The 27,778-nt window shown below is 51.6% G+C and overlaps 1 protein-coding gene across 3 annotated transcripts in view; it reads right to left on the reverse strand.

Annotated features, from left to right (window-relative positions):
* OGT (O-linked N-acetylglucosamine (GlcNAc) transferase) overlaps window positions 1–27,778 on the reverse strand; it is an 810,702-nt gene that overhangs the window by 356,834 nt on the left and 426,090 nt on the right. For all 3 annotated transcript variants that reach the window (XM_069612350.1, XM_069612349.1, XM_069612348.1), the window contains exon 11: window positions 9,758–9,859. In XM_069612350.1, the coding sequence (XP_069468451.1) occupies window positions 9,758–9,859 (102 nt within the window). The remainder of the gene's footprint in view (window positions 1–9,757; window positions 9,860–27,778) is intronic.

Here is a 27,778-nt window from a genome sequence, read left to right on the forward strand (position 1 = left end):
GGCGGGAAGGAGCAGAAAAGTCCTTAACCAGGCGATGTGACCACAGCGACAACCGCCCCGGAGTTCTGGTATAACGGGAGATGGCCATCAGATGAATCTTGATGGACGGCCGCGCCAGCCCCGCCCTGGCCAGCGACAGCAAGTATGGCTGCACTTGATGGGCGGTAATCCGTAGAGGGTTTATCTTCTGTGCACAGCACCAGACTGTGAACCTCTTCCATTGATGTCCATAGCTCCATAGCACTTAAGAGTCAAAGAAGCCCTGACATTGGCAAGTACCTCCTTGCAGTCCGCTGGGATCTCGTACCCTCAAAACTCATGCTGCAGGTTCAGCAACCCTGGGTCATGGTGCAGAATCACGCCTCCTTCCCGGGTGAGAAGATCTTATGTCCAGAAGGTCCAGATACCATATCTGCCTCGGCCACACCGGTGTGATGAGGCTCATCCTGCACCGGAAGCATCCGAGTTAACGGATAGTCGCAGAAGCAACGGTGGAAACGCATAGAGGAACAGGCCGTCCAAGGTGAACAAGAACGCATCCTCCATGCTCCCAGGCTGGTGAAGCCTGCTGGTGAACCTCCGGAACTAGGTGTTCGTCGCCGTCGCAAACAGGTTGATCTGGTGAGTGCCCCATTGTCGTAATAGTAGGTCCACCTTATCCTGCCGAAGCACCCACTCGTGGCAAGAGCACAGCTCCCTGCTGAGTGAGTCGGCAACTCTGTTCTTCACTCCTGCCAGATGAAAGGGTACCAGGAACATCCTCTGGGCGACGGCCCAGTGCCATAGAACCTGCACTTCCTTGGAGAGAGCCGGGGATCTGGTGCCCCCCTGCTTTCGAATGAAGAACATTGTGGTGGTGTTGTCGGTTAAGACCCGCACCACCTTGCACTTGAGGGACAGGAGGAATGATTTGAGGGCCCAAAACACGGTCCAGAGTTCCAGGACGTTGATGTGCAACGACTTCTCCTCCGGGAGCCAAAGGCCTCTTGCATGGAGATTTAGGTGTGCGCGCCCCATCCCTCGAGGGAGGAGTCTGTTGTCACCGTCTGACGTGCCGGGGTCTGAAAGTCAGTGCCTGCCACCAGATGCGGACACCCCACCACCGAATCGCTCGGCAGAATGTCTCGTTGAGGGCGATCTTGTCCTCGAAGCTTCCCGAAAACTGGATCCAACGGGCGTCGAGGAACTCTTGCAGTGGCTGCATCCGCAGCCTGCACAGCCGAACGAGGTAGATGCATGATGACATCATGCAGAGTAGGGACTTGATGGACCTCATCCTGGCTACTTCCATGGTCCACAGCCGTTGAACCTTGCCCAGGATGGCCTTTATCCTGTCCTCTGACGGTGAAGCCAGGCGCGACACTGGAGCCTGAATCCCAGAAATCGAGCGTCCTGCGATGGCACAAAGCAGGACTTTGCACAGTTGATCGAGAACCCCAGCTTCTCCTCCGTTCTGTGAGTAGGCTGATGGTCCTCGCTGTGTGCTCAACGGCGAGTTCCCTTGACTTCGCTCGGATGAGCCAATCGTCCAGATAGGGGTAGACATGGACCCCCTGCAGGCGCAGCCGGTCTGCGACTGGCGCCAGGCACTTGGTGAAGACCCTTGCCGCCGACTTCAATCCGAAAGGAAGGGCCTTGAATTGATAGTGTTGCCCCTGGACCATGAAGCGTATAAACTTTTGATGCCCCTTGTGGATGGGGATGTGAAAATAAGTGTGATCCAGGTCCAACGACGACAGGCAGTCCCCTTCCTCCAGCTGCCCCTTCACGTGCTGGAGGGTGACTATCCTGAACTTCTGGGACTTGATGCATTTGTTGAGGCGGCGGAGATCCAGGATGGGTCACCAACCACCGGTCTTTTTCCTGACGAAGTACCGCGAGTACACACCCGACCTCTTCAGGACGAGTTCTATTGCGCCCTCTCTCAGTATCGCTCGTACCTCTAGAAGCAGTTGTGGGATGTGGTTTTCTTGCCTGGCCACTGGTGGAATGCGGGGACACTTCCTTTGGAACTCCAGGGTGTTTCCATGGGCCAGGGCGTCCAGCACCCAACGGTCGGTGGAGATGGACTTCCACACGCTGATGAAGTTCGCCAGCCGGCCTCCCACTGGAGTACTCGCGTGGGGGCCCGACGTCACGGCCGGTACAATCCTGCTTCGTCGTGGACAACCCACTTTGGGGTCCTTGGTGACGACGACAAGCTATTTCCTCCGGCTTTGCTGCGGCTCCTGTAGGCTTCCTTGGCCGAGGAGCAGGGTGGTTGACGGTACGAGAAGTTGCCACCGAATCCTTTGGAGGCACCATGGGACTTGCCTCTGGTGGTCCGAAAGGACGGCCGTCGCTGTTGGAGTGTGCCCAAGGCACGGGCCGTCTCTGTATCTGCCTTGATGGCTTATAGAGAGTCATCCACCGTCTTGCCCAACAAGTTGTCCCCGTCGGAGGGCATGTCCAGTACCCTTGTCTGGACGGAAATTGGTGGCCATCAGCCAACCATGCCGTTGCCCATCTGCAGAAGCCGGTGTCAGTGATGTCCGTGGCTACCGTGACGACATGATCCGATGGCACCTCGCCTTCTTGTAGGATTTGAAGTGCCTCCGCCCTCTTGTCCAGAAGTCCAGGAGAAGGGCGATTTCAAACCAAAGCTCCCTGTTGTAGCGGGCCACGATGGCGAGAGCTTTAGCCGCCTTAATGGTCATTGCTGCCGACGAGATGACCTGTCGTCCAATGGCGTCTAGTTTCTTTCCCTCGCCGTCCAGTGGGGAAGTGGAAGTCTAAGCTGCCAACCCTGCCGATTTCTTCCTGGCCGCCACAGAGTCTGGGGAGGGCTGCGATCTGAGACACTTAGGTGCAGAGTTTGGAACCCGGTATTTCTTCTCGTACCGGTCTCTTTGCTGGAGCCGAGGACGGGTTCTTCAGGAGGGACAGTTCTTCGTCCCAGATGTCATCCAACAGCGGGATCGAGAGCACAGTCTTCCTCTTGGCCTCTCGACGCTGATAAAGGAATCCCTCCTTCTGTCCCTCGGGATTCAGCTCAAATAGCTCAGAGGCCCTAGAGGTGATGGCGTGGAAAGAGCCGATCGTCGAGTGGCGAAGCCTTGGCTGCTGGCGACGGGAGGTCCACTCCGCCGTCGTCCGTTGTCGTCTGTCTGGTCCCTCGGCAGAGGGGGTGGAGGTGAAGGATTGCCCCATCTGCGGAACAGGTGATTCACTTGGTCCTGCTGAAGTTCCCACTCGTGGCAAGATCGGAGCTCCCTGCAGAGAGTCGGCAATGGTGTTCTTCACTCCTGCTAGATGAAACGGGAGGAACATCCCCTGGGCCATGGCCCTGTGCCAAAAGGTCCTGCACCTCTTTGGAGAGCGCCAGGGATCTGTTTCCCCCTGCTTCCGGATGTAGAACATTGTGGTGGTGTTGTCCGTGAAGACCTGTACCCCTTTGCCCTTGAGACGGAAGGAAGAACTTGAGGGTCCAAAACACTGCCCGCAGCTCCAACACATTTATGTGCAACGACTTCTCCTCCAGTAGCCACAGGCCTCTTGCATGAAGACTTAACGGAATGTGCTCCCCATCCTTCCAGGGTGGCGTTCGTCGTGATGGTCTCCTGATGAGGTGGGATGGAGAAATCTGCACCTTCGGACAGATGTGCATGCACTCCCCACCACCGTATTGCTCGACGGAAACTCTTGTCGAGTGTGATTTGGTCCTTGAAACCCCCCTCCACTTGCAGCCAACGGGCACTGTGGAACTCCTGCAGCGGACGCATCCGCAGCCTGCACAGCCAAATGAGGTAAATGCATGACAACATCATGCAGAGTAGGAACTTGATGGATCTTACCCTTGCAATCTTCAGGGCCAACAGCCGTTGTATCTTGACTAGGATGTCCGCGATCCTCTCCTCCAACGGAAACGACAGGCACGCCACTGTGTTGAGTCGTGCTCCCAGAAACAGAGTGTCCTGCGATGGAGTCAAGCAAGACTTTGCAAAGTTTATCGAGAACCCTAGGTCCATCAGGAATTGGACAGTCTTCGTCGTGTGGTCGACTGCAATGTCCTTTGAGCTCGCCTGGATGAACCAGTCATCCAGGTACGGGTACACGTGGATACCTCTTAGATGCAACTGCGCCGCCACCGGGGCCAGGCACTTGGTAAACCCTTGTGGCGCCGACTTCAACCCTAAAGGAAGGGCCTTGAACTGGTAATGTCCTTGAACCACGAAGCGTAGGTACGCAGTGTCCCTTGTGCATGGGGATGTGAAAATAGAGTATAGGCATCTTCCAAGTCCAGCGATGATAGAAAACAGATTGTCTCCATCGAAGGGCATGCCCAACACTTTCAAATGAACATCCTGGCGGAAATTAGTGGCCCTCTGCCAGCCTTGCCGTCGAAGGTAAAAGCTGTTGGCCATTTGGCAGAATCCAGCATCGACAAAAAGTCTGGCCACTAATGGCGTGGTCCGAAGCCACCTCTCCTCCCTGTAGAATCTCCAATGCCTCAGCCCGCTTGTCGTCGGGAAGGAAGTCCAGGAGGGAGGGCCCCATCTTGAACCAAATTTCCCGGTCGTAACGCACCACAATGGTGAGGGCATTAGCAGCCTTGATGGTTGTTGGTGCTGACGAGATCACTCTTCTCCCCCACGGCATCCAACTTCTTCCCATCACCGTCCGGGGGGTAGGAGGCAGAGACAAGGATGATGTAACGCTCACCTGATTCCCGTAGAGGCGCCGGTCTTGACTGGGCGTATACCGTATCTTCAAAGGTGATGTGTAACACACGGCTGGCTCTTTGGGCTGGACCTCTGTGCACTGTATGTCTGACTTGAAGGGTAAGATGTCTGCAGATAGAAAATATGGGATTAAGGAACTGGGTTATTGAATGTCTCTCTTCTTCCCTTTCTCTTCTCCTGTAGAACCCCAAAGGTTAACGCTCTCACCTTAGGTAAGTGAACGCCATGCTCTCCATCTGCCTCGGGGCAGCGTGCTGTAACCAGTTTCTTCACTGGATAAGGGGAGCAGGCCTCTTGACTTCAGAGGACTGCTGTCCGTCGTTTACTGCACGAACGGTAAGTTTCGAGTAATTCTAATGTCTTTAAAGTCTTTAGTAATGATGTTTCTTGTTTTGCAGGGTTCCGGCGATGGCGGATGACGGGCTGAAGTGAGTTGAAGATGGAGCCCGTGTGATGAATAGAAGCGCCTGGAAGCACGCAAGTAAGCGATTGTTGCCTGCTTCACGATGCGCTCTAACTGTCTTTTTATTTTGCAGGTACAAGTTCGGAGCGGCTGCAGGGTGCCGGAATACCCACTGGGTTAGATGGGGAAAGGAGTAATGGCACGTGAGTATTAAAGTTCCCCAATGTCTTTAAACGCACCTTGTTTTGTCTTTCAGATGCGGGATGCAGCGCCGCAGGCCTCCGGAGCGTGCGAAGAGTTGGTAAGCTTTTGTCTTTCAGATGCCGGAATGCAGCGCGAGGCGTTGGTGACAGCCGATGGACCAGGTAAGTGAAGAGCTGTCACTGAAGCCCGTAATGCTAACCTGTTCTTTCTGGTCTTTATAGGTGTTGCTGAAGACTGGATTCAGGATGGTAAGCCTTTTTCCTTAGGCCCAGGATCAGATGCAGAAGACACGATGAGCGTTCTGCTGCAGAGGATGCAGAATAACGCAAAGCAAGATTCATCCATTGGGTGTGGTTTAAATAGCCTCCTGTAGTGCTTAGGTTACTCCTTCCACAGCCACGCCTAGGTAAGAAAAGAGTTCCTGCTTTCCAGAAGAGTTCCAGTGTTCCGAATCTAGGGAGTGGCTCCTGCCCCACCCAACAGGAAAAGTAGTTCCAAACAGAAGAGGATCATAGGCTCAACTGGCAGGCAAGTAAGCAGCATGGTCTGCTGCAGGAAAGTCCACCCAAGCATTATGAGCCCGGCGCTTCCAGCGCTGGGACTGGGCATATTTATGAGCCTGGTGCCACTGGCGCCAGGACTGGGTCCAAAAGGTCCCAATTGGGACTGGTTGGCACTCGGAACCTGGGTTATGGATCTGCTTCCAAGGGAGTTGGGAAAACCCTGACCTTTTAGAAGCAGAGATCATGACAGATGAGCCCGTAGACGACTTCTTGGCCGAAACCACAGTACCTGGAGACGGCTGGGACCGTAACACTAGGGCGCAGTGTCTGGCACTCTGTACTTCTTCTCGTAGTGATCCCTCTTCGCCGGAGCCGAAGGGACAATCCCTCGTCCCAAATGTTATCCAATAACGGGTTCGAAAGTACGGTCTTCATTTTCACCTCCCGGTGCTGGTAAAGGAAACCCTATTTTTTCTCCTCCTCCGGGACGAGCTGCAACAGCTCTGAGGCCCTAAGGAGCATGGAGCTGAATGAGCCAATCTCGTTGGGCAGTGATTATCTGGCCGGCAGGGACAGGCGATTCCCCCAGGCCGCCGCCCGTCATGTCCGGTTTCGTGTCATCCCTCTGTGGGAGAGAGGGAGGCGAGGGGTGAAAAGGCAGGGGGGGGGGGGTGAACTCTCCTCCTCTTGGGTGGTGGTTCCTCCGATGGCCGTGTGGCTGACGGCGCAAGCAGCATCCTTGTTCAGATTTCCGAGCACAAGGTATGCAGAGCCGCAAGAATGTCCACTGGGATATCCCCAGGTGGCTGCTGGGGTGGAGGCAACTGGAGTGTTTGCAGATTAGGCTGATCCGCTCTGTCGCCCTGTTGCTCCGCGGTCTCCTCGTCATCACAGTCACTTTCGTCGTCGACCTCGTCGGGATCTCCCCCCCCACCCCTGTAGGGCCTGCTCTCAACACATCTCACCTCCTCGAGGACTGGGAGGCTGGTGAGCTGTTCCTCTGAGGAAATGTAAGTGCCCTGGAGGACTGTCGTGACCCCCCCCCCCCCTCTTCTCTGCGACCAGGGAAGACTGTTTCGGTGAAATGATTGGCATCACCTTCTCCGGAGTCTCCTCGATGGGCTGGAAAGAGGACTCCCTCCTGGCAGGCAAGGAAACACTCACCTTAGGGGCCGTGCCTTACGAATCCGCCCCAGCGGCCTTCGTGAATGTCGCGGCCACAACTTTGATGGAAGTGTGGGTCTTTGTCTGATGCACCTGGGCCTTCATGTTCTTGCCCGCGGCCTTCACCCCGCTTTGCCCGCGGCCTTAACCCCCCTTCACCCATGGCCTTCTCTGTCGGTACGGCTTGGGTCTTCTCCAAAAGCTTGCCCAGATCGTCCGACTTACTCTTTGAAGAAACTGAGCGCTGGTTCGTGGTCGAAGGTGCTGGAGACCCTGAACTGGCCCTGGCCGGCGAGGAGCCAATCGCAACAGCACTCCCCGAGGCAGTGGATTCACAGTGCTTAGCCTTATGTTGGACCCACCCCCCCGGGAGGGGCGCCCTCAAAGGTCTTAGAAGACTGCTCCGTTTTCTTCTTCTGGGCAGGGGAGTCATGCTGCCAGGTCTCAACCAGAGCAGGGGCCTTGGCCTGCAGCCACTAGTTAAAGAGCTTGCATTGGTCAGCCGCGTGTGTGGCCCCATCTCCCGACAAGCCACGCAGTCATCCTCCACATGTGTCTGGTCCGAATGCAGGCAGTAGAGGCACGGGTAATGTCCATCCAAAAAGACGTTCCGTAGGTTGCAGCCGGGACAAACCTTGAAGAGGCGCAGTCTCATCCTCCTGCTCTGCCATATACGCGCAGTGTAGGCCTCAAAGTAGCTTCTGGAATCCTCCAAGAAGAAACTCGACGAAAATCTGCCCTTGAGGGGCGCTGAAGAATCCGAAAACTGGTTCCTGTTAATCGGAAGGTTAATCGGTGGGGCTTGAGGCTTGACTGACCGAAAAAATAGAGTAAAGCTCTTCGAAAAAGTTTGAGAGCTATTGCATGATGACTCCCAACACTTGAATGTGCAGTAAAAACCTGAAGCTGGATACCAGAGGAGGGGCTTAGGTAGAGGGTAGTCATTGGCCGGGGGCAGTTATACGCAGAGGCCAGTGATTGGTTGTTAGGAGAAAGACAGCTCAGAAGTTAAACTGATTTTTTCTTTACCGAGGATTCCCAGCCTGACATTGGGGAATATTCATGCGAATCCATGGCAGACCCCATACTGGAGAAGCAAACAGCGTGGGGGTCGGACGTAGGGAAGAGCCCTTCGCAGGCTGGACACCTGCTGAAGCCCGCTGACGTCGACATTTGCTGGGGAGGAGCATGGCGCCAGAGGACCGAGTACCCGATTAAGACCAAAAAACAGAAGAAAGTATCCAGGGAAGAGCGTGTGCTATTACAAGGCCAAAGCCAAACCCAGGAGTGCTGGTGAAAGCGGTCCGTTGCGGTCGACATGGAAAAGGGGAGTGGTGCTGGTGGGCGGCGTCAGGGGAGTGCATGTTCCCAGGGCCACGCCCCTGCATGCATCTAAATTTAAAGAGTAAGAAGGTTTTTTCTGGTGAAAAAGGTTCTGTCTCCCGTCGCTATCGAGGGACGCCCATACAGTATGGAGGAAAGGGGACAGGACGCAGGAGTAAGTGGGAAGTAGGGGAAATATGCATTCTCTTAGTTTACCTAAGATATGTACCACCCCCCACACTCACTCCTGTGAGGGCCGAGGAACGGAGCGGCCTTCCAGGGCCATGTGGAAGTTTGACGAGGCAAGTTCTACACTGACGAAGTTAGTCCTCGGAGACGTCGCCTAAGTGGTTGTAAGGAAATGGCTAAAACAGGACAGAAAGATAAACTATTTCTAATTTTTGTATAATAAATGGTGTTAGCCAGCAGGAACTCCGCTTTCAGCATCCGATGGGAAAAAAAACAATCTGAGCGACTTTGACGCGTAAAGGACCATGCGTACAGTGGACGTCACACTAGGAATAGTATTACGGGCACAGCCCGACTACGTCCCTTTGAGTTTCGAAAAACTAATACTCTGCGGCTACCACTAGATGTCCTACGCAGCACATGTGATCCAAGTAGATTCCACAAGCCTCCGAAATATTTATACATACATACATCTTTTTACTTCCCTTTGAATATATAAAGTGTGCCTTAGTGTAGGACAGAAATAAATTCATGTTACTATGTACTACTTAACTTATCTGTGTGGGCTTTGATGTGCCATTTGTAACTCTAGTGCACAAGTGTCCCCTCCCCCCTCAGCTCAGCCCTACTGCTTGAGCCCTGCTTAAGTGAATGGATTCGCTCAAGAATGGTTGACCAAGCCTTGCCAACACCAAATTGGATTTTCCAAATCCTACCCTAATAAATGACTTGGAAACAACATCCTTACAGGAATCTTAAGGACTCTCAAGGCAAACCACACAATACAAAGCCACTCTTTCACAAGCATTGCATTTAGCCTGGTAGGGAGGAAAGGTGATGTGTAATCCAAAGTAACTAGTAAAAGGTACAGGGGGCACACAAGATATAAACAGGGATTTGTACCCAACCAATACATGCTACATTGAAGAGATGTGATGTGCATGAAATTATAATTCAGGAATTCAACATCATGGAATAACTGAACTAAAATAAAGGTTACTCTCAATGCAAAGTTGTATTTTACAGAGTGCACATTTGCTCTTCGAGTTACTGTGCACCTTTTGAACAGTTAACACCACTTTAAACTGTCTCTACAAAGAGGTAAAGTGAAAGGAAGATCAACATTTAAAAAAATGCAAATATTAGGAGAAATAGAAGGAAGGACATGGGGGAAAAGCCCTCCAAGACGAAGACTTGTAAGATTAGCATACTAGGAGACAACCAGTGTCTCCCTCATCCGAGACTCTTACCTGAAGACAGTGGGCTAAATTGCAGTAGGCATCAGGGAAGTCTGGTTTAAGCTTGAGAGCAGTACGGTATGAAGCTATGGCTTCAGGGATATTTCCAGAGTCCTGCAATGCAGAATACATATTAAAAAAAAGAAATCAGTTTGTGCATTTTGGTGCAATACATCAATAAAAGTACACAAAAGACGTGGTTATGATTTTCCTTAGACACTGAACCTCAGTGGATTCCCTAAACTTCCTTTTGAGTATACCAGGCACTCCGAGGTAGGGTGATTGAGCCTATAAACTGAGCAGGGTGATGAGAAGTCACAAACAGAAAAAGTAACACTGCTCCAATTCATAGTCCGCATTGTAGGGGTGGTTGATAATGGCTTCAACAGGAAAGAAGGGCTTGAGTTGTGCACAGTGTTAGGGAGAATTCTCACAAAAATGCCAATTCCTTTCACCTTAGAGACCTCCAGTAACTTTGCTGGATTGTGAGGACCAGATTTTTTTTACCTGGAGAGAGGGCGAGCCTTTCCCCCCCACTCTTTCATGTATTTTGATGTGCGTTTTACATTTGTGTTCTCCGATTATGGAGTTTTAGATACCATAGGCATCTTTTCATGTGTGTTACACAGCACCCTCAGTGCAGTGACACAGGGATGTCTTTTAGACTTAAAGGTTTTAATACCTTCGCTCGGATAAACTACTGTTTCCCAGAGAAGGTAAAGTAAAATTGACTTTACTAGTCTTTTCCAAATTCATAGATCCAGCACGCACCATCTTACAATTTAGTGCTGGAGGGGTTACATAGTATCCCCTGTGTCTAAACACACATGTAGCAGTCAAATGCTACCCTTTCCTATTGAAAAGGCTGGTGGCAGTGGTTTTACAACGTAGTACCATGATTTTTCCCGACCGAGAAAACCGGTAGCTAAAAATCATGGGAGCCATGTTTTTCAAAATGGCACCTTAAACCCCTTTGTTTAAACGGGTCCCAATCTTTTTTCACCATTTCTTTTTGGAAAGGTCGTTCTAGTGTTTGTCTCTGCGCGCCAAACCAGGTTGGCTCCCTTTGTGTGCCTTTGGCAGGCTTCAGGACTGGAGTGTATGGGGTGGGCCGGAAGTGAGGGAGGTGCCCGAAACTCCCTGTGCTTAGTGTCCTGGGAGACCCAAATGCACTCTGGCATGATTGGCTGGCTGACTGTCCGGCAATGGCATCCAGGCTGGAATGAAAGGGAGAAAAATGTTTAAAAGGCGAGTCTATTGGACTGAAAGGCAGCGTTGATGTGCTGGAAGAGGACAGCTGCTGCAACCACTGGACCTTTGGTTTGCCCAGTGAAGCCCTGCTGCAGGTCTTAATTGCCAAACTCCATTCGACAGAGCAGCTCCGTCAAGGACGGCTTCTTCCATTGAGTTGGTGGGACCAATCAACTCATAAAACACCTGGATATCATTCTCAAGGCTGGTTAGGATTAACCAGGGAGAGGGACACGAGTTTGTGTTCTTGAATCTACAGCTATTGGAACTAAAGTGACTCCACTTTGTTTGCTTTCTTCAACAATCCCGTGCAGGACAGAAGTCCCCACGACTGAGGCTCAGGAACAGCGAGATCTGCAGGAACTGCCAGGAACCACGTCTACAGCAACATTCGTTTTCTTCATACAAAGGTACTGTGCAAACCAGATCTAGAGAACGCCACTCTCGGGGAGAAAGTTTGTGAAACTTTCCCAACTTGCAGGCCTAATCAGCTTGTGACCCCACACATGATCCTTTTTCGCCTAAACTACTTCTGAGAACTTTTGCAAAGACTTTACTGTTTGATACCAGAACTGCTCTTTCTTATCAAGAACACTAGCCCATTTACTTTGGCCTGGCCTATTGACTTAAAATTGAACTATTCTGGTGAACAAACTATCTGCACTGCATAGAAAATATGACAATGCATTACTTACCGTAAAAGCATTTCTGATGGTTGTATCTGCTTAGATTCACATGCTGTGCATAGGTCCGACATCCAGTGGTCACTGCGGAGTATTGCATTTTGTTTTTCGTAGTCGAAAAGGGGACGTCGACAAGGCGTGTCTGTAACACTATCCATATAGTGACGTGTGTTGTACCCACAATCCCTCACGCGTCGAGGTCCCTCTGTTTGTATTTTTCTGCCCTGAGGGAGCCTTCTAGACGTGAGTGAGAACAGAAAAGAGAGAAATATAGAAAAGGATGTCTATGTTCCTTCCATCCAAGCGGGGAGGAAGGGTGGGCGCATGTGAATCTAAGCAGATACAACCATCAGAAATGCTTTTACGGTAAGTAATGCATTGTCTTCTGATGTTTGTTAATCTGCTTAGAATCACATGCTGTGCATAGACTAGCGACCAGTACCCGGAGTTGGCGGTGGGTTATGAGAAGGAACAGTAGAGAAAAGATGTCTTAATACTGCCTGTCCCACCTGGGAGTCAGATCTAGAGTGTGCATCTAGACAGTAGTGTTTTGTAAAGGTGTGCACAGAACTCCAGGTAGCCGCTTTGCAGATGGACTCAAGGGGAACATTTGCAATGAATGCTATGGACGCCCCTGTGCCTCGAGTAGAATGTGCTCTTGGCCTAAAGGGCAGTTCTCTCTTAGCAAGAGTATAGCAGAGAGTGATGCATTGAACAATCCATCTAGAAATAGTGGACTTTGAAACTGCATCCCCTTCTCTTCCTGCTGCCACCGAGACGAAGAACTGATTAGTCTTCCTCAGTGGTATGGTTCTTTCCATGTAGAACATGACCGCTCTGCGGACATCTAGTGTGTGCAGAGTCCTTTCTCCCAAGTTGGAAGGATTTTGAAAGAACGCTGGTAGTTCTATAGACTGGTTTACGTGGAATTTTTAGATGAATTTCGGAGCAAACCTTTGGTGAGTGCGTAGAACCACTTTATCTCTGTGAACTGTAACAAAGGGATCTAGAACAGAAAGAGCCTGTAGTTCACTTACTCTCCTGATGGAGGTGATAGCTATTAGAAAGGCAGTCTTAAGAGTGAGGTCTTTAAAAGATGCTTTGTGCATGGGTTCAAATGGTGAGCCCATGAGTTTGGTAAGTACCACGTTAAGGTCCCATCCGGGAGCTGGGTCAGCTATTGGGGGGTGTATTCTCTTTACTCCCTCCATGAAGGCCTTTATAACAGGGATCTTCCACCACAACACTGAGTTGGGAAGTGGTGTATGCAGAAAGTGCCGCTAGGTGGACTTTAATGGAATTGAACACTAGACCTGAATCCAATAAATGGGTCAGGTATAGAACAATATGTGTGGGAGAGCAGTCAATTGGGTTGATGCTCTTTCCTCTGCACCAAATGACAAATCTCTTCCATTTGCTAGAATAGCAGTGGCGAGTGTTAGGTTTTCTGGCTTCCCTGAGGATGTCCATGCATCTCTGTGGGAGCTGCAGATGTCCAAATTCTATGATCTCAGGAGCCAGGCTGCTAAGTTCATGTTCTGGGGGCATGGATGCAGAGTCCTGCCCCTGTCTTGTGACAGCATGTTGTACGGGCAGGGGAGTTTCACTGGGGGAGATAGAGACATCTCCATCAAGTGAGCGAACCATGGCTGTCGGGCCCACATTGGGGCCACCAGTATCATGGTTACTTGTTCCTGGTGCATCTTGTGCACTACTTTGTTGAGAAGGGGAGTCGGGGGAAAAGCGTAAACAAATCTCCCTGACCATTGAATCGACAGACCGTTCCCCTTGGATTGGTTCTGGGGGTACCTGGAGGCGTAACTTTGGCATTGTGAGTTCTCCAGGGTTGCGAACATGTCTATTTCTGGGAACCCCCATTGCGTGAAGACGTCGAAGACGATGTCTTTGTGCATTCGCCATTCGTACTCTTCGGGCAGGGGGAAATCTCTGCTGAGTTTGGCTGCCAGCAGATTGAGTTCCCCTGGTACATGTTGTGACAGAAGGAACATATTCTGTTTGAGAGCCCACTTCCATATGTTTTGGGCCAGTTTGGACAGTCCTGGAGAGTGGGTTCCCCCCTGCTTGTTGATGTAATACATGGCTGTGGTGCTGTCTGTAAGGACCATCACTGTCCTGCCTTGTAGGTGTTCCTTGAAGGCTTTTAGCGCCTTGAACACCGCTAGTAGCTCCAGAAGATTGATGTGTTTGGATGCTACGTTCGGAGTCCACTCTCCGTGAGCAGTCTGATGGGATAGGTGAGCCCCCCATCGTGTGAGGGATGCGTCTGTGGTTAGAGTGGCTTCCGCCGCGGGTGTGGCAAAGGGTTTCCCTTTTTCCAGGTTTTCCTTTGTCCACCACCGTAGCGAGAGAACTAAGGCCTGCGAGACCACCACTAGGTCGTCCCATAGTCCGCTGGCCTGACACCACTGGCTGTTGAGCCACTCTTGCATTGGGCGCATGCGCAGGCGCGCATGAGGTACCAAATAAATACACGACGCCATCATGCCTAGCAAGCGCATTGCTTTGCGTACCGTCACCTCTCGACCGGTCACATATTGAGGGATCTGAAACAACATGTTTTGGACCCTCTCTTTGGAGGGGAAGACGAGGCCGTCCTTTGTTTGAATTAGAGCCCTTAGGAATTGTTTGATTTGGCTGGGGTCTAGGCTGGACTTCTTTTCGATGATGGAGAAGCCCAACTGGAACAAAAGGTCTACAGTCTTTTGGGTATTGGAGAAGCATGTTTCGTAAGAATCCCCTGTTATGAGCCAGTCGTCGAGGTAAGGGTAAACTGGGATGGACAACCTGCGCAGGTGGGCCGCTGCCACTGCCAGTACCTTCGTGAATACCCTCGGTGCTGATGCTATGCCGAAGGGTAGCACTCTGAACTGGTAGTGTTTGCCCTCTATCATGAACCGGAGGTATTTTCTGTGCGCTGGCAACATTAAAATATGAAAGTATGCATCTTTCATGTCCAATGTTGTCATGTAATCTCCCTGAGAAAGCAGTGGGATCACTTCCTGTAAGGTTACCATACGAAACTTTTGGGGTTTGATGAACTTGTTCGCTGGGCGCAGATCTAATACAGGGCGCATGGTTGGATCCTTTTTGGGTACAAGGAAGTACACTGAATAAATACCTTCCGTTACCTGAGATAGAGGCACGACCTCTATGGCTCCTTTTTCCAGCAGTTGTTGTACTTCTTGTAGAAGGATGGCAAGATGTTCCGGTGACATGTGTCGTCCCCTCGGGGGTTTATATGTTGGGGAACTGTTGAATTCGATGCAGTATCCGTGGGCTACGGTGGAAAGTACCCAGCGGTCTGACGTTATACCCTCCCATGCTGGAAGAAAGGATGTTATCCGGCCCCGACCGGTGTTGCATGGGAGGGGACGCGAATCTTTGCGTCACTTGGTGTTGTTAGGGGCTTGGGAACCTCTGGGGGTGGACCCTTGCCCTCTTCCTTTGCCCCGGCGCTGTCCTCTTTGGCTGTACTGGCCACTATTGGTCTGGAAATTGGTGGCAGGGTACTGTTGCTGCTGGTTTTGTTGTTGGCGTTGGCCACGAAAAAAGCGTTTGTTGCCATAGCCGCGCCTGGTAGAGGGCTTAGAGATTTGGTCAAGAGTTTTGATAGTATCGCTTTCCCGAAGAGGTTTGAGTCTTCAACAGGTTTATTTATTAAAGACGCCTGTGTCTCCGGTTTGAACCCTGAGTTGCGCAGCCATACGTGGCGTTTTAGGACTATTCCCTGAACTAGGGAACGTCCCGCAGTTTCTGCCGCATCCAGAGAGCTCTTTACAATACTCTGGTTAACCTGGGTTCCTTCGCCAATAGTTGAAAGCAGGCGTGTACGTAATGGTTCCGGCGCTTCTTCGGCGTCTTTGCGCAGTTTGGCCCATTGCGCGTCCGCATAGCTAGCGAGCAAAGAATTGTTGTTGGCAATTCTTGCCGAAAAGGCGGCCGAGGATGTAACTCTTTTTGCAAGGGCATATAACCGCTTGCCCTCCTTGTCAGGTGGTGCCTCACTGGTGGAAAGTGGTACCCCTGCCCTCTTTCTTGTGTTGGTTACTACCAGGGAATCCGGAATGGAATGTCCCCTGATGTACAGCGGGTCTGAGGGTGAAGGAGTGAAAAGTTTTTCAATTCTAGGATTGACCTCTGATTAGTGCGGGTGTGGACAGCGAAGGGATGATTCTTCTCTTCACCGAAGCGAGGAGGGGAATTGTCTGACCGGGGGTTTCTCCTTAATTACCCTTTCTACAAAGTCTAATTCAGGGGAGAGCTCCCCAGTGTCCAGTTCGAAGTGTGCTGCTGCTCTGCGCAACAGGGCATTAAATGTGGGTTGATCGTCAATGGGAGACGTGTTTCTAACAGGTGAATTGTCAGGAGGATTTAGGTTCAGGACATCAGTGTCGGAATATATTGATGGGGATTGCCAGGGGTGAGAAGGTCCTTCTTCTGGATTTTCTCCGAAGCCTTCTCCTACCAAGTCTGGGCTGTCTTCCAGACCTTCCTCCTGGTTCCGTCCCTCTTCCTCGTCCATAAAATCATCCTCTTCCTCAAAATAATGTTCTTCCCCAGTGAGGTCACACACACTATGGAAGTCTGAGGCTGTGTCCTGGTGGGGATTGACTAGTCTTGGAATTTTGCCCCTGGGGTCCTCCTGAGGCCCTTCTCTTATTCTCTTTGGAGTGGGAGGGTTCTGGGTATTCATAAACCTCTCCATTCTTTCCATGCAGAGATGGAGCCTTTCCATGGTTTCATGGGGTACCCCTGAGCGGTCTAGCGGGGACAATTGGTGTCTTGTAGCTGAAAACGGCTCGACCTCTCCCACAACGTCGAGGAAAGTGTCCCGTCGTCCTCCGAAAAGCCTTCAGGTGTGCTGGGAATCCCTTCGACTGAAGGAGATCGTCCCTGTCTTTTCGGCGTGTCTTTCGACCTTTGCGTAGCGCTCGACAAGTCTTTCGGCGTACGCTTGTGGGTGTCGGCTACCACGATCCTCGCCAAGCTCTAAGCGACTCGTTTGTCAGCGGAGGGCTGTGGTTTCGACGTTATGGGTGTCGATCGCTCTACGGCGGCATGCGCTTTCTGCTGATGCGCGCCGGCCGATGATTTGGGGGCGGCGCCCTTATTTGCCGAAAGCCCAGTCGCTGGTCGCGGCTGCGAGAGGGGCTTCGAACCCGAACGGTCCGAGGAGGCCGCCGGTGAAACCTGCGTCTCCTTGGGCGCTGATGCTCTCTTCGCCTTCGGCAAAGAAGAGCTATCGGTTGTGTGCTTATGTGTGGTCTTGTGTGCGTCAATGTTGCTGGGGTGTTCATCCCCATAAGCAGGGCGTGAGCCGAGCCCGTCGGGGCCGGGGACAGACGACGAAGCGCGTGTGCGCTCTCTAGGGGGGTTTTCGACTTCCGCAGCGGAGGTCGTGGTATCACGTTCCTCGTCACTGTCGGAGGTAGCGACGGTGGGTGGAGCGTCGGCCTTCGACATAGCGTAGGCCGCCCACCTCTTGACCCTACGGTCTTTTAGAGTCTTCGGCTTAAGAAGCCGACAAGCCGTGCAACCTTCCTCTTTGTGATCGAGGGGCAAGCAGCGGTTACACCGTGAATGCTTGTCCTTCCAAGTAAACTTGCCCTTGCAAAGCGGGCAAAACCTAAAGGGTGCCCTCTCCATAGCCGAGGCAATAAAACGTGATAACCACCCCAAGGGAAAGGAAGGGGAAAAGGAAAGGCATTCTCAGAAAAGAACTAGAGATGTCCCACGACCCCCACTCTCCCTACTGTATTTGGCCTGCGAGGCCAGGCCACGTGTTCGGCAACGCCGAAGGATCTCCTCCGCTCGTCCCCTCCGTCGAAGATCTTGCTTGGCGGAGACAGCTTCACAACAGCGTCGAGGGGGGGATCGATATGTTCTATATTAATATAGGAAAACGACCAAAGGTCGAGGAGATGAAATCTGCAATGTCTCTCGAGGAGCTCCGCGTAAAGGCGACCAGTAGCTTGGCGGAAAAAAACAATCTGAGGGACCTCGACGCGTGAGGGATTGTGGGTACAACACACGTCACTATAGGGATAGTGTTACAGACACGCCTTGTCGACGTCCCCTTTTCGACTACGAAAAACAAAATGCAATACTCCGCAGTGACCACTGGATGTCGGACCTATGCACAGCATGTGATTCTAAGCAGATTAACAAACATCAGAAATATGAGGAGAATGTAGATGTCTATAATTCAACTCCAGATAAAACAAAAGAATATTACAAGGACAGTACTTGTAAATGGCTGAGGATGTTGCTAAATCACCCAAAAGGCTCACTGAGCTTGCTGGAGGCCCTGTCCAAATGCTTCCTAGACTACCAGCTCTCATCCAGTGCAACAACATGACATCCAAGATACCTGTTATTATGCAAAGTGAGGTGCCTGGGAGAGTCCAGTTGGGGAATGACAAACTCTTGAAGTTGTATCAAGCACCCACAGGCATCCCGGCAAAAGGAAACAGGAACAGACAAGGAGGGCCAGGGAGTACCTTAGATGGCGCACCAGAGGATGTTACAGAAGTATCTGTAACACCTAGCCCAAAGGAGCTACGGACTGCTATTTCAAAGAAGAATGAGACAAAGGGGAAACCCAAGGTCTCCAAGAAAAAAAACGAGAAAACACTCCTGTGCTCAAGACCAGCAAGGTTTACAGGACAAATGGATAGGACCCTTCAAGGTTGTGGGAAAACTTAGAGGTCAACTATCTGGTGGACTTGGGCAATCCTAAGGAGGCCCCCAGTGTCTTTCACACCAACTTTCTAAAAGCTTATGTCACCAGACCAGAAGTGGGAGCTTTGCTTCTAGCTTCAGCTCAAAAGTAAGAAGAGAGTGAACCTCTACCTGATCTCCACAGGGGACAGCCTTAAGATGAGAAAATAGGAGTTTAATCTTTCGTCTAATCTGACACTGGAACAGGAGGAGTGCAAGTTTCTGTTAAATCAGTTTGCCTCCCTGTTTTTACTATCACAAGGATTGACCCCTTGGGGCCAGCATGAGATTCTCATTGGTGACCGTTTACCTGTTAAAAGCAGAGGTTACAGAAGTCAGATCAAAAGGAAGAGGTCAAACAGATGCTTGATCCCGGGGTAATAGAACCTTCTATCAGCCCATGGTCTAGACCAGTTGTGCAAGTGCCAAAGGCAGGATCCAAGGAGTTGAGATTGTGTGGATTATAGAGCTTTAAATGTAATCACAAAGACTGATAACCATCCTTTACCTAGGACAGATGTTCTGGTGGACAAACTTGGTTCAGCCAATTACCTCCGTACATTTGACCTAACGTCAGGCTATTGGCAAATAGCCCTGACGGACCATGCCAAGGAGAAAACTGCATTTTCAACCCCAGCAGGTCTCTACCAGTTTAAGGTAATGCCTTTTGGATAAAAAATGCACCTACAAGGAGGTGGGGGGGCGCTGTTGAGCAGCCTAGAAAATGGCTGCCTAGCCGCGGAGCTCCGTGCCCAACAGCATCCTATCGGATACCATCGGCAGCGTAACATCGAATCCTTTGCTAGGTACAGAAGTGTGTAGCGCTGCTCCTGAGCTACACCCACGTCCAATCCCGAAGAAATTTGGACACCTGGGACCCTGTTTGCGGCCCTTCCTTGGGCCGGGGAGGACGTGCCGGGCCTTCCTCGTGAGACGCTGTGCCCGAGATCCCGGGCCCTGCTGCTTCGCCTGGCCTGCGGCCCTCCGGGCGGCGTGCCCGCCCCCTCCTCGTCTGCTCCCCGGACAACTGCTGACTGGCGGATGACTGCTGGCACGATCTACCTGGAGGCGCGACGGGAGGACTTGTCAGCGCAGCCCGCGGCCTCTTCCCCGGCGGCGCTTCAGATCGCGCCCCGCGCTGCGGACGATTGGCCGGTAGTGCCCAGAGTCGCGCCTTATCTGTGGGGCCCATCGTCCACTGCGGCGCCTTCCCTTCACTCTAGCCGGATCACTGGAACGTGAGGTAAGGAGCTGGGGGACTGGCCAAGTACACCCGCGAACGCTGCATCGCTAGGATCCATGGCCCCCAGCTCCCACACTAACCAGCCTTAAGCGGCATTGGGCCCTGTCTCCCTGGCTCGCCGTGCACTGGGGTGGCGCAGCAGGGGACGACCAACAACAGCGCGGCAGCCTCCTTCGATACAGGGTCAGTCTCACCTGCGGGCCCTCGCCCTACCCATAGGGAATCAACATACCTACCTTGCCCCACGGGCCCAATCTGCGTCCTGCACTCCTACTGCTGGTCAGTTGGGCCTTCCCTGTTCTGTGTAAACGTCTGCTCCTCCCCGGACTTGACACATACATAACTCCGGGGCGCCCGTCTGGACCCCTCGCTTGGCCACGATCAAGAGGACCCAGCTTAAGGCGCGCTGCTGCGTGGGGCCGCCCACACGGCGGCCTCTACCCGCGCCATCTGACTCCCTGTAACCACGTAAGAGCCAACCCATTACACTTGTACTTATTATCACCTACTTTGGGATGCCCAGCAAATCCCGTGGGACATCCAAGGCTGGGATTATGGACAAATTTGCCAAACCAACACCCAGGGCGGAACAGAGTACCACCTCCTCTAATGCCGCCGACAATGAGACCCCACTGGAACCCCATCAACCGGACCTAACCACAATGATGGAGTCGATGGCCAAAAACTTCGCCTCCTTCCATGAGAAGCTGGACGATATAAATGCTAATGTGGCCTCGCTCAGGTCGAAAATAGACCAACATGGCACCAGGATCACCGAGAACGAAACCAGAATCGGGGCAACCGAAGACAGCGTGCACACACTCCAAGACACAGTGTCAGGGCTGGACCGCGACATGAAGAGTGTCAAGGCCAAGTGTGACGATCTTGCATCGAGGTCCCGAAGGAATAATATTTGCATTGTGGGGGTTCCGGAGTCCGCACTGAAGGGCCGTATGGAGTTGGCGATTGAATCCCTCCTCAAGGATCTACTGGGTGACCCTCCGCTCTCACCTTTCTTCACTATCGAGCGAGCGCACCGCTCTCTCGTTCCCCGCCCGAAGACGGGTGATTTCCCAAAGCCGATAATAGCGAAAATCCTCAGCTATCTGGATAGAGACCACATATTGAGACTGGCACGAGAGAGAGGCGAACTACGAATGGACTCACAAATCATAAGAATCTACCCAGACTTTTCCGTGGGGGTTCAGGCGGAGCGCAGACAGTTTAATGGGGTGAAGAAAATGCTCCGCGACAGAAACATCGAATATGCAATGCTATTCCCGGCACGCCTGAAATTCTCCTTCCGTAATAAACTGTACTTCTTCACGGTCCCTGACGAAGCAGTCAAATTCATTGAAGCACAAATCCCTTGGGAGACGCCTCCTGAAGATGAGATGAACAATGACAGGTCCCTAGACTCCCATCGCACTGGCGATGACTGCACCTCTCTTTTGAAGACACTATCCTACAACAATTTTTCACTGTAACATGATACTTTGAAATGTTGTCGCTGCCTATTAGGGGCTTATGCGCCACACTATTCGCTTAATTGGGTACTCGGCAGTGGCGCCCCCACTGCAATTGCAATTTCAATGTTGTGGTTATGTTCTTGGTTCAGACCCTGTTGGGCAAACAGAGTGAAGCGGCTGGTCTGGTCGTGGCACCCTGGCAGTCATGCTATGGGTCGCGCACACCGCGCGTTGCCAAGTTGAGGACGGCACGCAGATGAGCGCTCTAGGGGTGGGTATAATCACACTGCTAGTTCACAGCGGGCGGTGAGGGTGGGGGGTGGTAAAGTTGTGGGGCGTTCCGTTAAAACTGGCAGGGGGGGGGGAGGACCGGTCTGCTTCCATGGCGGGCCACAGCACATATGTTGGTAATCAGAAACAGAACCTTGACTGTAGTCAAAGATAGTCACTTTGTCTGGGATGTTCCTTAAAGCGTCACCATGGCTATTAAGATGTTAACATGGAATGTACAGGGTTTAACTAACTTTACGAAGTGCCGTAGGATTACTGCATATGCACAGAGACATGGAATTAAGGTACTCCTACTGCAGGAAACTCATGCACGGAAACTCCTTTCATCTAACCTGGCGCAGTCCTGGGGCCCTAATAGATTCTACACTAAATACTCCACTCAGTCCAGGGGAGTCTTGACTCTTATCCACAAATCGGTCAAATTCACGCTTCACACAGCCCATATCGACACAGGCGGCAGGTATGTGATCCTCCATTGCACTTTGGATAACGAGGAATGCTTGATAGCCAACTCATATGGTCCCAACACTGATTCCCCCGAATTCATAGATGCAATAGCAGATATCCTGTCAAGATATGTAGAAGTTCCTATTTTATGGGGGGACGATATGAATCATATACTCGACAATGTCCTGGATAGAAACTTATAACATACATGAATACCCTAAACCTACACGATGTATGGAGAATGCTCCACCCCCAGGAAAGAGACTACACCTTCCACTCAACGGTACACAATAGCTCCTCAAGAATCGATGATGTTTCTATTGTCGGGATGCCTGGTGAGCAAGGTGACGAGTGTCGAGATTCTAGCACGCACACTTTCAGATCACTCTCCTGTATTGTTACAGATCCTGCTGGGTGGGACCCTCTCTGCACGTGCTCCTTGGCGCTTTAAAGCTAACGCGCTGACATTGTCTTTAAAGCGGAGATCCTGTCCGATATACACGCCTTTTTTGAAAATAATGCACAAGACGCCACCGAGGGGACCCGTTGGGAGGCATTTAAGGTTTATATCAGGGGGATGTGGATCTCAAGGGAGGCAGGGGTCCTCAAATCTATCAGGCAAGCCCTAAATAATTCTGAAGCAAAGCTTAAGGCAATGGAACGGGAGCATGCTTCTGCACCAGCCCTGGCGACCCTCGCAAAAATTAGAACGGAACTGGAGGTATTTGAATCTCACGCCCTGAGCGAGGTGCGATACTATGCTCGTCCTGTAGCCGCCCGTAGATATGGTGAGGGGGACAGACCCGGGAGGACCCTGGCTAAACTAGTCCGGTCGGAGAGGGGCAGAACTAGGATAGATAGCATTCTCGAACAAGGCTCACGACACTGGTCCGACCAATCCATCATTGACATCTTTGCTCGCTTTTATGCCACTCTATACAGTCCCCAGCCGGAGCACACGGCTCAAGACCTGGATGATTTATTAGAAAACATCCCCATGACCCTCATCTCCCAAAGCACCAAGAAACAACTAGATGCCCCATTCACCCTGGATGGGATAGTCCAGGTAATCTCCGACCTTCCCAAGAACAAGACCCCCGGTCCAGACGGACTCGCATCTGAATTTTACCAGGAGCATGTTGCTTTTCTGGCTCCCGTACTCTACGGGGTCTGGGCTGAATCACTACGGTCATCCACCCTCCCTCCCTCCTTGAGAGAAGCCCTGATCACCGTCCTCCCCAAACCAGACAAGCCCCCTGATGAATGCAGTTCCTACAGGCCCTTATCGCTTATAAACACTGACATGAAGATATTTGCCAAAATAATAGCAAATAGGTATGCCCCACCTAGTCCATGCAGACCAAAACGGATTCGTCCCCGGCCGCTCCACGGCGCTTAATATCCGCCGCCTATTCAACGTGATGGCCAGAATAGACCCGGACGCGGACGCAGTAGCAGTCACACTGGACACTCAGAAGGCGTTTGACATGGTCTCCTGGCAGTACCTGTGGGCCGTGTTGGAGAAAATGAATGTTGGACCTAATATGATCGCCTACATAAAACTCCTGTATACAGGACCCATGGCCAGGGTGTTGGTCAATTCCAGTGTCTCCTCTCCCTTCGCGTTACATAGAGGAACCCGCCAGGGATGTCCGTTCTCCCCTATCCTTTTTGCGCTCGCTCTCGAGCCTATGGCGTACCATGTTTGAAATAAGCACACCCGTAAGGGCATTCGGCTGCAGGATGCACCAGAAATCATCTCACTATATGCTGATCATGTGCTCCTGTATGTTAGAAACCCTTCCACGTATCTAGACCCAATCATCAGAGACATAACAAAAATTGACGCGTACTCTGGCTTTACCATTAACTACTCGAAGTCAGAGATATTTCCTCTCACCGATGTGACCCATTAGCCATCGTGCGAATTCCCCCTGCGCTGGTCCCCAGGTGGTATCAGATACCTCGGCGTGCAAGTATCACGAACCAAAACCTCTTTGCTGGCAGAGAATTATGAGACCACGGCACAGCTCACCGAGTCCAAAATGCTCAAGTGGCGCAATCTTCCGCTGTCCCTCGCAGGCAGGCTATCCCTCATAAAAATGATTGTGGTTCCCAAACTCCTCTACATTTTCGCTAACGTCCCGGTGTAGCCCGGGAAGCACTATTTCAAGAGGCACCACTCGGCGTGTGCCCAATTTCTATGGCACTCTGGGGCCGTACGTAAAAAATGGCAACATATGACCTTACCCTATGAAAAAGGTGGTTTTGCAGCCCCTGACCTTACACTGTACTGGATTGCGGCTCAGGCCCGACATGTCACACACTAGTACGAACACAGCAACCCGCCGCCACATGTCAAATTGGAGAAACTGGATGGCGAAGGGAATAATATGACCCTCGTGTTACACCATACATATCAGACAAATGCCCAGGTGGATCCTGTCGCTGCCACGATTAGAGCGTGGAATACCATTCTCGACTCAAAACAGGACCATCGCCCGTACTACAAATGGCTTACCATATGGCAAGTTCCTGGGCTCTCTCCCACACACGATTAGCAGTTCATCCGTCATTGGGGAAACCTGGGCTACCGTGCACTCACCAACCTATATCCGGACGGTAAATTTATTACTCCCCTAACGTGGCGGCCCGAACACTCCAACTCCCCGCTGGAGCTACTACAATACTTTCGGCTAAGGGCGGCAATCCGTGTGGCCCTCCTACCCAAATGAGCCTCTGGACTCCCCCAAAGCTCCAGTACATTTCAAACTCCGCAGGAAGTAGGGGAATTATATCCTCCCTGTACAAAATGCAGCTGGGGAAACTGGAGGACGTATCCCCCAAGCCACGGGAAGCCTGGGCCGAGGAGCTAGGGAAGGAAATTACCGATGAAATGTGGTACAAAATGTGCACACATAGGCGCAAGGTCTCTCTAAGTGCTAGATTTCGCTGCATACAATATAAACTCCTCAACAGACTGTACTACACACCGTTCAAAATTGCAAAATGTTCTCACACCCTGACTCACACATGCCCAAAATGTACATCTGAAGAAGCGGACCACATACATATGTTTTGGTCATGCACCGTGCTTGGCACGTTTTGGCGGGATGTGACGAAGGCGCTCTCAGATAGTTGGATCCCCGGTGGACCCTGATGCATTGGCCTTGTTGTTTGGGGTCTGGGCTGGGGAAAGTGAAAAAAAAAAGTCAAAATTCTTAAATGTGAGCACTATCGTTGCCAAAAGATGTATATTACAATGTTGGAAGCGCCGATCTCCCCTGACTCTAAAGATGTGGTTGAAGGCTCACACTTGGGTACAAACATGTGAAGAATAATATATTGGTTCATTACCCACCCTATCCCGCCCCAAGAATGGCTCATTACCCACCCTATCCCGCCCCAAGAATAATATATTGGCTCATTACCCACCCTATCCCGGCCCCGGCTTGGTGAGTGACAGCTAGGCTGGAATGAAAGTGAGAAAACTGTTTAAAAGGCGAGTCTCGTGGACTGGAAGGCAAGAGTCGACCACTGGACCGAAAGAACCGAAGACGAGCTGGAAGAGGGCGGCTGCTGCAACCACTGGACCGTTAGTTTGCCCGGTGAAGCCCTGCTGCTGGTCCGAATTGCCAAACTCCATTCGACAGAGAAGCTCCTTGAAGGACAGCTTCTTCCTATGAGTTGGTGGGACCAATCAACTCATAAGACACCTGGATACCATTCTCAAGTCTGGTTAGGTTTAACCAGGGAGAGGGACACCAGTTTGTTGAATCTACAGCTACTGGAAATGAAGTGACTCCATTTTATTTGCTTTCTTCAAAGTTCCCGTGCAGTGCAGGAGAGTCCCCAGACGTCCTCCCTCTTGTCCCCATGACTGAGGCTCAGGAACAGCGAGATCTGCAGGAACCACGACTTCAGCAACATTTGTTTTCTTCATTCAACGGTACTGTGCCAACCCGATTTTGCAAAGACTTTACCGTTTGATACCAGAACTGCGCTTTCCTCTACAGAACACTAGCCCATTGTGTTTGGCCTGTCCTTTTTGCTCACTGCTAAGTAACTGAACTGCGATTTGGCTCCTTTTTCAGGGGGTCTCAAAAACGTTTGTATTGAAGTGTATTGGTCTATAATAAGTTTTCTTCTAGTGAAATGTTTTATAAATGTGTAAATAAATTTAGTGTTTTACCAAGAAACCTTGAGTACAAGTGTCTGCTTGAACCTCTGCGATTGAAAGTCCTTTGTGAAACTACTTGTACTGCTCACATTGACTCTTGAGATATTCCTGGCTGCTCAGCTCGCTACCAACAAACTTCATGGCACAGACTTATACCAAAGGTTGGTCTTGCTTACACCTGTAGTCCTAATTGTGTGTGGTGGTCCCAAGGGTACTGCATGCAATTCTGCCTAACACGCCATATTGGTGACTGGGGTAGATGCAATGTTGCAATCTGGTATTTAACTAGTGTAGTTAATAAGAATGGGATGAGTTGCCAGTAGTGTTATTTGGTGTATAGTTGAAACATTTTTTGATTTGCACACATGTAGCAACATAAAGACAAGTCTAATACAATGTGAACACAATGTAGTTGTGTCGTATGCAATGTAGCACCTAAATAAGGGAAGCGAGGAGCTTAATATGCACACATGAGAAAGGGGATTTGCAGATGTGGAAGCCACTGAAGTGACGTGGTAGTCTTGAACACGTGCACAGAAATATATACACAGAGGTTTGGAGGGAAATGTGTGTTCGGGACAGTTGGGGGGAACAGGGGTTCATGATGAATACATGAAAACGTTGTATACCTCAAGTCTCTCATAGTTGGGGTTGTGTAGGCCGCAGAAACCTGCACTTGGCGAGAAAATGCGCAACCTAGGAAGTTGGTTGACCGAGGTAAAAGGCTGCTAACTGCATTTGGCCATCTGCAATAACGTAAGATGGGGACAGCGCATGCGCGAGCCGCGCATGAACAAATAACCGCACTGGCTCCCGGCGGCCGCTGCAAGTATCCTTGAATATCCTGCCCCCCAGACACCAAACTCACCCCAAAACACAGCGACACTGCGACGGACCCAACAGGGCAGGCTGCGCTGCATTCCGGGGGAAAAAAAATTGGACCCGGACACAACAGATCCGAGCCGGTGACAGCCAGCGTGTTGCCGGCCGTCATTTTTATTTTTCTGCTGGCGGATAAGAACAGTCGGCCCGCGCTCCCCCAAGGCTGCCAGCACCACCAAGGCTCTGGAGAAGGCGGAGGTCGAGGACAGGCTGCACCAATGCTGCAGAGGAGGGTTCGGCAGAAGGGGGCGGCCGTGTCCCATTAACACTACATCAATGCCGCCGGGACCACCGAGGGTGCTACCCGAGACCCCTCCCGCCTGACTCTAGCTCCGGCGCAGCATCCAACCCCCACCCCGTGGAGGAAACACGCTTTACGAGGGGTGGAGTGGCCACAACGAGACCCCGCCCGCCCGCATGACTCGAGCACATCGACACATCTGGCTCTAGGCAGAGAGCACAACCACGAGGTGAGAGACGCACCTGGTATACGCACAACACCGCCCCCCCACGGAGAACATACACACTGTACATGGGGCATGGCGCCCACAGCCAGAGTCGCCCCCCCCCCCCCCCGAGCCAATATAACCGCCAGCAGTACTCTGGGCCTACAGCAAGGCCACAGACTTCCCTCCTCCGCCACGTTACTGGCAAGTGACAAAAGAGAACGGCAGCGGGGTATCTCCTGCGGGGACTTCACCTCCGATGTACAAAACACAGCCCCTGGGGAATAAATAGCCCTGGAGGAAGTGCCCACGTGCAATTTACGCAAATGAATAGACATTGAGAAGCCTCTAGTGAGACTACACACCAGCGACAGTGGGTGAGAAGAGGCAGGGTGGCCGA

Source organism: Ambystoma mexicanum, chromosome 5p (assembly GCF_040938575.1).
Source record: "Ambystoma mexicanum isolate Mex_15411 chromosome 5p, UKY_AmexF1_1, whole genome shotgun sequence".
Taxonomy (NCBI): Eukaryota; Metazoa; Chordata; class Amphibia; order Caudata; family Ambystomatidae; genus Ambystoma; species Ambystoma mexicanum.